This window comes from Thermobia domestica, chromosome 5, assembly GCF_964235325.1.
Source record: "Thermobia domestica chromosome 5, izTheDome1.hap1.1, whole genome shotgun sequence".
In the NCBI taxonomy this organism is placed as follows: domain Eukaryota; kingdom Metazoa; phylum Arthropoda; class Insecta; order Zygentoma; family Lepismatidae; genus Thermobia; species Thermobia domestica.
The window spans coordinates 238,199,000-238,213,842 of record NC_137458.1 but is presented as its reverse complement, the minus strand read 5'-3'; the positions used below and the strand labels follow the sequence as shown (position 1 = coordinate 238,213,842).

Sequence of the window (14,843 nt, the reverse complement as noted above, 5' to 3'; positions counted from 1 at the left end):
ACCACTTCTACAATTACTTTCCGCAGTGCACAGAATAATCAATTAATTAAAGATACTGCAATAAGTCAAACAGTTTAAGTATCCTAAAAGTAGATTCAAAACGCTAATACTTCCAAATTCTAGCGAGTAATTAAAGCCCACCCACAATATATGACGAACTTAACATGTACAGAACATTATGAAATTTAGTGGTTTTTACTCATCTCTCTGCTGCAAAATGAAATGTATTTTCCAAATATATACGGTGAGTCTTTCTCTCTTTTTGCGGATCTTACATTTTTTTTTATTTTTTATTTATTTATTTATTTATTTTTTTATTGACGAGAAGTTTCTTCCCGTAATGACAGTGATCTAATCTTTCATGATCCAAAAGGAAGCGAGAACGAAAGACTTACCGAAAATATTTGGAAACAGAATTTTAGCTTGGAGCAGAGAAGTGGAAAGTGTTTCCTAGTTTCATAAATTAGGTATGTACATTTGTCAACCACGTATAAATAATCAAAAGTCTTCGACTACATGTCGAATGAAACTAATCCTTAATTTTTAAACGAATCGTGTTTCATAATTCCTGTAGTTTCTCAGATCAGTCTAATTGTAATTCAGTTTAACCAAAAACATTCAACGTATGATCACATGGACGAAGGAAGTCTTTAAAGTTACATAAATTTTTATTTAAATTATGTCTTAATTAATAGCGTAAATATTTCCCTTCAATTTAACGAAAGAACATACTACAAATAAACAAATGTACGAAACAAATTATGTCAACATGTTACAATTAGTACTCATAATGATTTTAATATCTGAAATACGCTTATCACTTATACGAAATGAATAACATTAAATACCGCAAAAATAAGCATTCCTACGAAACTATATATTCAGATACTGTTGTTCGCTTATCGTCTAAACAGAAACGGACATTCAAACTGGTAGGATGAACTTTTACAAATTCTTAAACCGGTTTACATTAGTTATAGAAGTAACGGTTTGATTCTCAGTTGAAATCTATTAAACTTTCACATTACTGAAAAGAGGACCATACACTAATAACTTATTATACACTACAGTACGGATAGAATGATCCATCCTGATTCTATTTATTATGATATCGCACACCCAATGTGGAAGAGTGTTACAATTCAAAAAAATGGAAATTTTGAGTTATCATCGCTCAAAAGAGAATATATATATAGAGAGAAGTGAGCTCTACCTGGTGGTATTTTCGCAGAAACGTAACTAATATTATATATATATATATATATATATATATATATATATATATATATATATATATATATATCCTTTAGATGCCAGAAATTCCAATATTCCAGGGAGCGATTTTGATAGAATAACAAGCTTTAAAAGTCATGTTCCTTCAAATGTGTATTTTTGACTTGTAACAGTCTTCCACCGGGTTGCGATATATTGACGAAATGCAGTAAAAGTGGGATAGTCCGAAGGATACAATTACCCTTGTCGAAACACTTAGTTCGAACTCTCAATACCTGCGCATCTTGAATATTCACGCTAGCAACAATCATAAAGAATTTTTCAACATGTATCTTCTAACTCGTTGCATTATCTATTAAGTAATTGTTCTCGAACTTTAAAACCTATTAGAAAAGCACAATAAACAGCAGATTAAACTAAATATATTAATTACGACTAAAGGTTTATTATGAGATGCAGAAAATTATTTAATCCATTATCATTTAAAATACAACTTTTGATCCAACACAAGAAGAACGGGAGATCTAAACGAATTGACGACTTTATCAATAGCCATACGGATACAGTCGGTATTAGAAATGAAGAAACTATTATATTGGTATTTGATAATCAACTTCCTGAGATTCCTCTCTTATAACATATACTGCTACATAAAGCAATTTTTAAAATCCTGCAATTTTCTTCCCGAACCGCAATAATATAAACGTATATTGTATATTTTCAATTTGCAATAATATTGTACGTAAGTAATATTAAAAGAAAAAAAGGAAGAAAGAAAAGAAAAATTGAACATTTATACTTACGTAGTCTGCTGGAACTCTGATCTACAGTAAGTACACTTAACTACGGGAAAGGCACCTCGACATTCCTGCAATGAAGAACAGTAAATACATTAGAATACGATTTAAAGTACATTATTAAATATTTCAACTGTGACGTAAATTCCTAGTATCATTTTATTTCGAATTATAGACCAAACAGCAGTCACTCTATTACTCTGTGCAGTGTGAAATTTACAGACCTAGTCCTAAATGTGATTACCTTCAAAAAAAAGTTGTCAAGTAAATTATTTCTTCTTCGTGATTCCTTATATGAAATGAAAGAAAAAAGTTCTCATAAACATAGGTCGAAAAACGTCTCATTTCAGAGTTATGAACCGCCGAAAATTCGAAAAATCACGTTTCGAAACGCGCTGCTTTAGAAACTATAAGACCTATAACAAACGATGTTTTACTATCCTCCGTTATCGGCGAAACGAACGCGTTATTGGTACTTAAAGGAGTATCCCTATACCTCAATTTCCTTTTTACACTTCGTTTCGCCGATAACGGAGGATGGTAAAACATGGATATTTAGATAGTTCGCATACTAGGTCCTTTGTAATTCCTTAAACCGCTTGGGATCGGACCTGTAGTTTCTAAGGCAGAGCATTTCGAAACGTGAATTTTCGAATTTTCGGCGGTTCATATATATATACAGCGTGAGGCAGCTAAAAGTACCACCTGAAATAGCGAAGAAACTAGAAACGCTAGCGATGTAAGGTTTCCGAGAAACAGTAATAGAAGTAGGGGCTCGTAAAATGGAGGTATGGGGTGGTTCGAAAAAGAGCGATAAATGGGACATCTGGAGGAAAGTTATATTTTGTTAAATGAAACGATATACATTAACATGCATAATATAAAAGAGCACACGGAAAGAAACAACGCCGTTGGTCCCATGTGTGTACTGCACATAGAAACGAAAATATGGCCATGTAAATAGGTATAAACAAAATAACAAATGGCCCACTTGACCGTCAGTACCACGGCAGGTATGTATGAGCTGTCAGAACAAATCGGACAAGATGAAGAAAGGGCGTGATAACACGGAAGAAAAAATAGAGGAGACATCGTCAGCAACATTTATGTGACAGTATTACAGCGTAATGACAATGGCCATTACAGTATGTGGCAGAACCACTGTGTAATAAGCGAAAACCTGTCAAAGTGTATGTTCAAAATGGTGGCCGTCAGCTGTGATACAGGCATCGAGGCGCCTACGTAAAGATCGTTGCACAGAATGTAGCATCGCAGATGGAATGTCCCTACAGGCGGCAGTAATGCGGTCTTGCATATCCTCTGGTGTTGTTGGCACATTCCAGTAGACAATGTCCTTCAGCGTTCCCACAGGAAAAAGTCCAACGGTGGCAAATCTGGGGAACGAGCCGGCCATTTGACAGACCCGGCACGTCCAATCCACCGATTGTGAAACATATTTTCCACACATGCTGTAGCGCGTCGTGCACTGTGAGCTGGGCACCCGTCATGCTGGTACCACATTTCCCTTCTTGTCTGAAGTGGTATGTCCTCTAATAGTACAGGCAGTTCATGTTGTAAAAACGTATGTATCGGTCAGCATTTAGTGACCCTTGTATGAAAAAAGAACCAATGAGATGTTCACCCACCATACCACACGACACGTTCACACTCCATGGGCGCTGGCGAAGGCAACGTGGATTTGTCACAGACCAATAGTGCATGTTCCATGACATTTCCATGATTGATAAAAGTTGCCTTGTCGATGAACAGGATACGTGACAAATCGGGTGCGTCGTGTCATAACATCCATGTGCAAAACTGAACACGGTCCACAAAATCATTCCCGTGCAGTTCTTGATGGAGGGAGATATGATATGGGTGAAACTTGTGTGTGTGTGCAGAATGCGTAATACACTTCGCTGACTCATCCCACCATCCCTGGCAATTTCACGGGAGCTAATGTGCAGATTCACAGCAACAGCGGCGAGAACATTTGTTGCACATGCCTCACATGCTCATGTCTTCGTTCCTATGTGCAGTACACACATGGGACCAACGGCGTTGTGTTTCTTTGCGTGTGCTCTTTTATATTATGCATGTTAATGTATATCGTTGAATTTAACAAAATATAACTTTGCTCCAGATGCCCCATTTATCGCTCTTTTCCGAACCACCCCATACCTCCATTTTACGAGCCCCCTCGCAAACCTTACATCGCTGGCGTTTCTTCGCTATTTCAGGTGGTACTTTTAGCTGCCTCACGCTGTATATATAAAACATGGAAGGTATGAAACATATTACTAACGGCATATGAATCAAATTATATATATATATATATATATATGGGTGATTCCACGAAAGAGGGAAATTTTCACTTGGAAAATTTTTGTTCCGTTGATGGTCGCCTATTTCGATAAAAATATCACATGCACTTACTAGTACTAAGTACATGTTAATTAGGTGTTCAGCAGAGCTGAATCGTTATTGGTGTAGTAAATAAAAAATAATAAACTTTTCAGCACCCACGGAGTTGAGACCATAGGTCACGGAGTTGAGATTAGTTAACACGTAGTTGAAAATTGCTGTGGAGTTGAGAAACGTGATACATCTTGGTGATAAGTTTTGGTTTATAAGTGATTAAGCTTATAATTTACATAAAAATTGAAATAATTTTCCAATAGATTTTGTAAGTTAGAATTATTCCCTTATGTTGAATAAAATTCTAACAAACTAGATGACACGTAATTTGTTATAAAAAATACTCCAGAAAATACTGCAAACATATGAAAATATATCTAATGAAGGTTCCAAAATTGTCACACACACACACACACACACACACACACACACACACACACACACACACACACACACACACACACACACACACACACACACACACACACACACACACACACACACACACACACACACACACACACACACACACACACACACACACACACACACACACACACACACACACACACACACACATATATATATATATATATATATATATATATATATATATATATATATATATATATATATATATATATATATATAAATATGTGACGCAAATAAGAAAAAAAAGAAATACGCATACACTTATCGAATATTGAAAAATTATTGCGCTTTCAATATGTTGACTATCATATGGAGAGGACAAACTTTTCACATAAGCTTACGAAGCAGACGAAGTAGTCACTAAACCTGTCTATTGTCTACTTCATTTGTTTTCTGAGCTTATGTAAACCGTCTGTCTTCTCTGTGTAATCAAGTCAACACGTCGAAAGTGCAATACTTTTTCAACATTTGGTAAGTGTATTTGTATATTTGGTATATATACAAGATGTTTCAAAACAATACACATCGTTTGGGAGCTGATTCCTGGCACCAAGATAAGACGAAAAGTATAGACAACTGGGTGCACAAATGCTTCCTTTCGGAGTTATAGGCTGCCGAGAACATGAAAAAAAAAAAAGAACTTTAAAGGTCCATAACTCCAAAACTATGAGATCTGCCGTAGTCAGGTCACGACTTCACTTAGGAACTAATATGTGCACTATCCAAAAATATGTTTCAGAATCCTGAGGTACTCATGAAGCAATTTTTATAGAGGGAGTTTGGCTACGGGCGTATAATCTGAAGTACTCACCAACTACTTCTATAAAAGTTGTGGAAGTACCGCAAGATTCTGAAACATGGATATTTGGATAGCGCACATACTAATTCCTAAGTGAAGTCTGACCCGACTACGGTAGGTCCCATAGTTTTATGCTATGGACCTTTAAAGTTCTTTTTTTTTTTTTTTTTTCATGTTTTCGGCAGCCTATAACTGCGAAAGGAAGCATTTGTGCCCCCAGATTGGTCTATACTTTTTATCTTATCTTGGTGTTAGGAATCATCTCCCAAACGCTGTCGGTATTGTTTTGAAACGCCCTGTATAATGCACACTAAATGACAGTGTAAGGCACTCATCATTTCTGTTTTCTTTGGATAATTCGATGTTCTTTCTTAAGTAGCCCTCATTTTCTACTCCAATGAAGGAAATGTCTTGAGGAAATAAGGAAGGGCTGTTCTAGTCTACACAATGACAACTGCCAACGCTTTTTAAACGTCAGGTTTAGTAGGCCAGGAGAAATTCCTCCTGATCCGCGTCATAAAATTGACTTTCCGTATATTGCCCTCAGACTCTTCGACAATCCCTGAAAAGAAAACAATTAGAACAAAACAAAAGAAAACAGATACCATCCATCTCGACTTGTCTGAAGTTTTACCTCCGGCTACCTGACAACCCCAAATCTCCGCGAAACACTCCTTAAATGGGCTAGGACCCACCAGCCGGCCTTTGAGTGTGAATGACACGTGGTCAGCGTGTCGGCTCCTACGACTGTTGCGATGGTCTGCGCGATCAGGTTTCAATACATCTCTACTCAAATGAGTTTTTCAGTTGCCTCACTGTGCGAAGTAAACACCATTAATTTTTGAGCTTCCACCGGGAAACAAACCCAGAACCACGCACGAAAGGCGAGCATGCTAGTCACTAGACCATAAACGAGCTTTATTTCTATCAATATATTGAAAGAACAAATATTTGGAAGAGCATGAGCATAACAAACATTATAGGATTATCAACTCCGTGAACTTGTCTCAACACCGTGGATTCCTTAGTTTTCAGATGGACATGGAGTTGAGAACCATGGAGTTGAGAAAATCGAATATAATTTATCTTTACAGGCCCACTTTTTGACCAGTACATGTGAGTAATTGTGTACGAGTTTTCTACGTTAAGGCGTAGGTTCCTCAAGGGACAGAAGGTATATACCATACAAATACATTCAGTAATAAATACCATGGTGTTGAGTATCAATTAATATACGCACCTGCTTTCCACACACAAAAATATTTTTCCTATAGCTTTTAACACATGCACACAACTTTTTCTGTTCTTCAGTCAAACATGTCTGCCTTGTCTTCTTGTGGGTATTGCCAACGTGGACGACCATGCTATCTGTTGAGAGCAATGACATTTTTTTCTCATGCCATGGAGTTGAGACGAAATAGAGGTGACAGAAACGGAGCATAGTCAAGCTTTCGAAAATAATCGTTATAAAGGTTTACTTTCCACAAAACCGAAATATTGAAGTGTTCTCTTCCATTTAATTACCATTAAATGATGTTTGATTTGCGACTTCAGTTGTAATTTATTGATTAAAATCGGTCAACTGTAGTCTGTGACAGTCCACGGTGTTGAGAAATTGGGTAATAATTAATTTTTTACGTATGTTTCGTGTTATATTTGCAAACTGTTATACATGGCATACCTACTTTGTGACGGTTACTACCAAACAAAATAAAAATGAGGTGATTCTTTCTAGTAGTAGTTTGAAGAAATGCCCGTGACAGAAAATTTCCCTTTTTCGTGGAATCACCCATATATATATATATATACAGACTGTTCCATAATTCGTGTGTAAACTTTAATTTCATAGTACTCAGCACTCGTAGAACTGTGAAATTTCCAGGCAATTTAGAGGAAGGTCAGAAGGTTTGTTTAATAGAAAAATGAGATCACGGGGTTTATAGTCTGCGGAGTTACAGGGTTAAAGGTCAAAATGCGATTTTTTCCTTATGGGATTTCAATGTTAAATAGTAGTCTCACACACTAGTTTTTTGAATATGCATTTCCGGTAGCAAAAATGTATATATCGACATAAATTCTGATCCGAAACAATGTGAAACAAGAAATGTGGGCAATCGTGACCCGGTGACCTCTAGCAGGTCATCTGTGATACTTGAGGAAAAAGCTCTCTTTTCAACAGCTTATTGTACACAATTAATTCAGTTTGAAGATAATGTTAAAAAACATGTGCATATAGAATCTACCAAACATTCTTTCTAGCAAATCGAAGAGGTCAGCAATCTCATCAAAGGTCAAAAGGTCACGTAGTCAAAATGTCATATTTGATGTGTTAACAAGTAAGAAACTGTAACATTGGAAATAATAATCTGTCATAGAACACATGCATATAGGTCCTTCCAAAGGAATGTGTATGGCCATAGGAAAAAGGTCAACAATGTCATAAAAGGTCAAAGGTCACGTAGTTAAAATTTCATGTTTAATGTGTTAGCAAGTATGAAACTGCGATATTGGAAATAAGGATTTGGGCTGCCATAGAACATATGCAAAAAGGTCCTTCCAATTGATGTGTGTGGGGTCAAGAATACCATAAAAGGTCAGAGGTCACGCAGTTAACTTTCATGTTTGATGTGTTAGCAAGTATGAAACTGCGACGTTTGAATAATGATTTTAGCATTAATCATTAACACATGCATAATGGTTCTTCGAATTGGTGTGTATGGGCATAGGAAAAAAGTCTACAATGTCATAAAAGGTCAGAGGTCACGTAGTTAAAATATCATGTTTAATGTGTTAGCAAGTATTAAACTGTGATGTTGGAAATAATGATTTGAGATACCATAGAACATATGCATAAAGGACCTTCCGAACTAAGCACAGAAGGAACCACTTTGCGTTTAGTGTCCTCGGTAGAGATCCTTACATTTGGTCCTACCTTTCGTTGTCGCTGAAAAGCATGTTCCTTGCTAAAACAGTTATTCCGAAACTGTTTATAAAGACGAATAATTTGGGTATTGCTTATTTTCACACCCCACTGTGCACGCGCCTTTCTCCGCGTTTTTGTAACCGACTTCCTACTAAGAACGTAACACTCAAGTAAATCGGCACGTTGTTCCTTTGTTAGAGTATCCATTGTGACTTACACAATAACACACATATATACTTCCAAACACGTAGGCCTATGAGTATAGGGAAAATAAATACAACAGCTTTTATTTTCTTACACACTCACAAGACACACAAGATTCACTAACCCATTTAATTTTAAGCTCAACTTCACACTCTACTGTCACGCTGTCTCTGTCCAACCAGATTATCATTTGAGTAACACCAAACCACCCTTGTGAACGAAACAGACTGATTATTTGACGTGAGCCCAAAATATAAACAGATCGGGCCTTACGCAGAGTCGTTTTGACGCGTGATTAGTGTCATACTGAAGAGTTCGACTAACATATGTTTCGTGCAGTACTCAGGCCTTTAGTATGACGCTAATTATACGTCAAAACGATGCTTCAGTCACGCAAGGGTATACATAAACGATAAGAGTGCGTCTCTCTACATATGGGGAAGCAATTTATTTCCAGTGGAATTATTTTTATTTTCTTCTCATCGAGGCAATATTAAGGCTATCATATTTATTTTTCATGAGAATACAGGACATCTTTGTTTTCCCCTCAAACTTCTCAACACAATGCATTGCTTGGAAACAATTTGTTTTCAGTGCATTATCCTGTTTGATATGGATACAAAGAAACAACGAACAATCTGTAGTACAGTCTGTTTTCAGGATTTTTTTTTTTAAACTCCTGAGTGATTTGCATTTACATGTGATACTTTCATTGAAATATGCTACTTAAGTAATATATTTTTTAGAATCTATTACACGAAAGAAAATCGTGCACCCACTATGTCCTAGAATGTCCTGCACACAATAGTGCGTATTCTATAATGACTTCCTAAATTAAGTATTCTTGTTATTTAAAAAGAAAAGATTTCCGAGAGCCCAGCAAAATGAGCCGAGAGCTTACTTTCAAACATTATGCAAATTCAATTTAACATTTTGCATAGTTTCATACCAGCAATACACGAAAAACGAACCGTTCGTGATCTTTGATCCCTTGTGACAATCCAAATTTTCATTTTTTGTTGAAACGAAACCTTCAATAATTATTTAACGCATGTTTTCAATGGCATCTGTGATTGGATTAATGCTATAATATAAGATATTGAAAGCAGAACGATTCCCACATAGGTCATAGGTGAACTGCTGAAGGTCACAAGGTCACAATTTCCCATTTTCCAAATAAACATTCTTAGTTTTAAATACCATACCAACTAAATTAGTTTTCAAACATTGCCGTCTCTTCTTGCCAACATACAAACTATGAACATTTTACTTCATGACCTTTGACCTTTTATGACATTGTTGACCTTTCATTATGCGTGTATTCTATTTCCACCTTTCTGCATGTATTCTATGGAAAGTCAAATCATTTTTCAAACGTCACACTTTCATACTTGCTAACACATTAACTACGATGTTTTAACTGCGATCGTTAACTATTCCAACGGGGAAATCACCATGGACATTTAAGACGGAAATTCTTTTGTGTCCACGTCTATTTCTTTGTTTCCAGGTAATAGGGGCGTATTTAGAGGGGTCCGATCCCCTCTCCAAAACAAAATAAAAATAAAATAAAATAAACAATTAAAACTTTATTCGATGTATTAAATACATAAAAGTTCCTCGGAATCGTAGTACGGCAAATTTTGGATGCGTTAAAATATCAAATAATACTTTTGATAAAGTGAATACTTTCAAATATCTAGGATAAATATTAACAGACGAACACGATATTTACGAAGGAAATAAATGTCAACTGAAAGCAGGGAATTTGTGTTATTATTCAGTTCAAAATCTCTTGTCGTCGCGAATTCTGTCGAGGAATTTGAAGCTTAAAATACATAAAACGGTAATCATGCCTTTTGTTTGTTCTGTATGGTTGCGAAGTATGGTCGCTTACTATAAGGGAAGAGCATAGACTGAAAGTATTTGAGAATAAGATCCTGAGACGAATATTCGGACCCCAAGAGGAACGAGAATGGCGTAAACTTCATAACGAGAAATTACATAATTTATACGGTTTACTAAACATTGTTGGGGTCATCTAGTCTAGGAGGCTCAGGTGGGCAGGTCATGTAGCCAGGATGGAAGAAAGTAGGAACACTTTCAAAGTCTTAAGTGGGAAACCAATGGAAAAAGACCATTAGAAAGATTTAGACACAGATGGGAGGACAATATTAAGATTGATTTCGCAGAAATATAAATACAAAGTAGAATTTGGATCCAGTTGGCTAAGGATAGAAGTCAATGGAGAGCTTTTGTGAAAGTGGCATTGAACGTCCGGGCTCCATAGGCCATAGAATTAGTTACTTTAATTTTCGGTGAAGTTTATGTACTTTATATGTATTTCGTGCCGCTAGCTAGTTCCGAGTTTTTAAAAATATGTCCCTGCCAAATATCAGTAACTTTAGTGAAAAGAAAAGTGTCATGTTGATAAATGTTGCTGTACTTTTTCTTTAATGCTTAAGAAACATTGTTTGGGATTGAAATAGGTTAGCGATTAGGAATTAACTCAAAATTCAACCCCAATACTTTCACTTAAATGGCATAATTGACATTTAATACTAATTCCTAATGCTTCTTCTTCAGTTCGCGACTTGTATTATACGAGGAGAAAGATTTAAATCAAAACAATCGGTTTAAATAAAAAAAAAAAAAAAAAATCAACAAAAATGATTTTTTTTAAATCATGAATTTTTCTCCATCCTGATTTCACCTATGTTGCCAATCTACATGTACTTGTGCATGAATTGGTCATTATAGTCTGTTCGGAAATCTTTGTTGACAGAAACTGGTCTCCTGCCCAAAGTTTGCCTTCAACGTCCGTATAGCTTGACATGAATCGCACAAACCATTTGTGGATTATCCAAATATTCACACTTATCTCTTCTTCCACAGTACAAATTCCTTTTTAGCTTCCACAACTTTCATCACATTTTCCTAATGATGTCTTAACAGTACACAAATAGCCACTTGATCGAGATCCATGTTTGTCTCGGTTTGACTTACGTGGAAACAAGGCGCTGTCTGCGAGATGACTGACATGCGCTTCATATTATACTAACTTATGATTGCGCACAGTTCTTCAACGTAACAGGAACAATGTGAGGGACCGCGTTGACCCAGTAGTAGAACGCTGATCTCTGGTGCATGGGATCCTTGGTTCGATCCGAGTGAGTTTTGTGGTGGCCAAATACTGCTTTCCTCATTCTGCCTTTCACTCATTATCATCATCACTGTCTGTCTTTCTTAGCCTCGGAGCACAATCGTGGGACGCTATACTAAAAGCAATAAAGAAAGAAAAAAAAAGAAACAATATGATATATTCGGATGAATTCAAACCCTTATGAACTTAAGACTCACCTTGATACGTCAGAGTAAGTATACGGAAAAACTTTTTACCTTAGGTCTTATTTACAGAAGAGTTTACAGAATATGAGAAAAATAAAATGTAAATGATTGCTCTTGTGTTATAGGCATGCGGGGACCTGGCATGTATATACGGTATGGCTTTGCCGATAATGTTCTATACACTTTTAACTGCCACATCTATTGTTCATCCTGGCAAGACCACACGTTCCAAAAGTAAGAATACCATCATCTTACTCTTTTTCTATAGAACGCGATACAGGGTTGTATGTTAGTTAACTTTCCGAGAAAAATCCCAACTCATAGTTTTTCCTATATATGACAATCATCAACTATCTAAATCGAGCAGCCTCTGACTTGTTATTTTTATTATTTATTTATTTCTAATTGTATGAGATGCTCTATTTATTTTTCCCGACCCTATTTAAATAATAAAAAGAAGAAAGAAAAAGAAAAAAAGACAGAAAATTCCGTGAAAATATCAAATGTAGCATTTACTGTTAGATGTTCGAGCAGACTTCTCTCTATATATTACCACTTACCTCAAAGCGCAATGTCTATGATAGTCAGTTGAAATATAGGTAGGACTACAGTGATTTTTACTCGGGAACGTAAGTCACATAACTTTCCATTCTGTTTAACGGGATCACGGTGGCTTAGCAGTAAAGCTTTGACTCAAGTTAGTTAAGTAATTGTTAGGTAAGTTTCTGAATACTAATTTCTAGTTTTTTTCGCGACGTACATTATACAAGGAGAAAGATTTGATTTAAATAAAAAAATCAGCAAAATGATTTTTTAAAAAAATCATTATTTTTTTCCACCCTGAGAAGCGGATTCTGATCTATCTTAACATTTCATCTGCAATGTGCCCAGTTCCCATGAAGGACTATCATCCACCCAAAGAATGCGACTTTTCGTCTGATGAGCAAGAAGTTGAGTCTCCTAAATCAAATACTTCGAGAGCGACTGAATGGGACAGTAGGGGTTGTGCCTCTCACTACTGCAAAAGTGACTGGAGAAGATCTAGAAGAGAAACTCTTAAGACAGGCGTGAAAAACGTGCAACATGAACTACTTCTCGATTCTAAACGAATTTTGTTTCTCCCGCTACATATTAAAGTAGGTCTTATGAAATGGTTTGTTAAGAGTATAAACCACGAGGTGGAGTCCTATAAATACTTAAGAGGAAAATTCTTGGATTAAGATATGCCAAAAAAAGGGCATCTTTATAAAACAACAGATTCGATAGATTTCACAGATCAACAGTTCGATGAAATACTAGAAGGTGATCAGAAAACTACGTAGGAAACCTTTAAGAGTTCTTGTTTACAGTTTTTGAGATGTCGAGCAACAAATTACAAAGAACTGGTGACTCCTGATTAAGTTGTTGTAATGTTACGAAAAACTTGGTTTTAATAGTCCCTAGAATTCCACTGTTTTCACTCACATTTAGATTTCTTTCCTAAGGATTATGCAGTAGTAAGTGATGAACACAGTGAACGTTTTCATGAAGATATTGCACCCATGGAGAAAGGATATAAAGGAAAGTGCAGTCCTAGGATGTTGGCCGATTACTGTTGGACTATTGCTGGAAATGCTCCAAATGTAATCTATATAAAAGTCACGGTAAGTGAAAACACTTAAAATAAACCCAACAGGATTTTATCATGTACAAAGGATTTCGACATTTGCCGACACTGAAAAGTAAACTGCTGATCTGAACATTTAAATTGTACTGTATTGTACTTAGAAAAATTCCGGAATTCGGAAAAAGCCCAGAATTTTTCGAAATCGGAATTTTTCAAATTTATAATTTTTCCGATTTTACTTTCCTGATTACGGAAAGTAAAAATACCGGAATTGGCCATTCCTAGTAAATATATATATATATATATATATATATATATATATATATATATATATTTCTAAATTTTAATGTTAAGACTGAATTTGTCATTACTGCACTGTTAATGTCTATCTTAAACATTACTGTTTTACTTTCTATACCGGAACACTTCACAAATTTGTTCCACTACCACCACTCAACACGTGTTAGTTTATATTGGTTTGCTCATTTTAATATGAATGGATACGTTAGATTAGTATATTCCTTAATTCTATCCAAACTTTGCACATTAAGGTTAAATAAATGTCAAGAGCCTTAACCACAGCTACTTACAAAGATTTTGGTTCAGTGTTTACACAACTTTCATTCCTGTTACAACTGGGAAACATAGTGATACTTTTGTATTTTTCTTCTTCTTTACTTTAGAGCTAAGTATACCATTAATTGTAAATACGAGGGAAATTTTGCAAAAGTAGAACATATACTTTTATTATCCAATTCTGTCACACCATGCTCAAATAATTGCAAAAGATTTACACATCTTTGATCAACCTCTGTCGAACATAAGGCACAGAAATTAACGGTATTAGAAGAGGGTTTCAAAACAATACGTATATTTATTTATTTACAAACATAATTCCAGATACAGCCAATTTACACTGGAATATCTAACAAAGCTAAGAGATGATGACGTAAAATAATAATAATAATAAATAACGACATCAAATAATAACAAGAAAGGCTGACAATAGGTGACTAGAATTTATCCATTAAAATGACGTCGAAGTGCAGAATTATATACAGTTTCAGAATTAAATAAATCTAC

At 35.6% G+C, this 14,843-nt stretch overlaps 1 protein-coding gene across 2 annotated transcripts in view; it reads right to left on the bottom strand.

Moving 5' to 3' along the window:
- LOC145686479 (protein FAM76A) overlaps positions 1-14,843 on the bottom strand; it is a 223,809-nt gene that overhangs the window by 196,065 nt on the left and 12,901 nt on the right. For both annotated transcript variants that reach the window (XR_014131613.1, XM_081759826.1), the window contains exon 2: positions 2,037-2,101. Coding sequence is in view for 1 of the 2 variants with exons in the window: in XM_081759826.1 (XP_081615952.1) it covers positions 2,037-2,101 (65 nt within the window). In the remaining variant the exon portion in view is untranslated. The remainder of the gene's footprint in view (positions 1-2,036; positions 2,102-14,843) is intronic.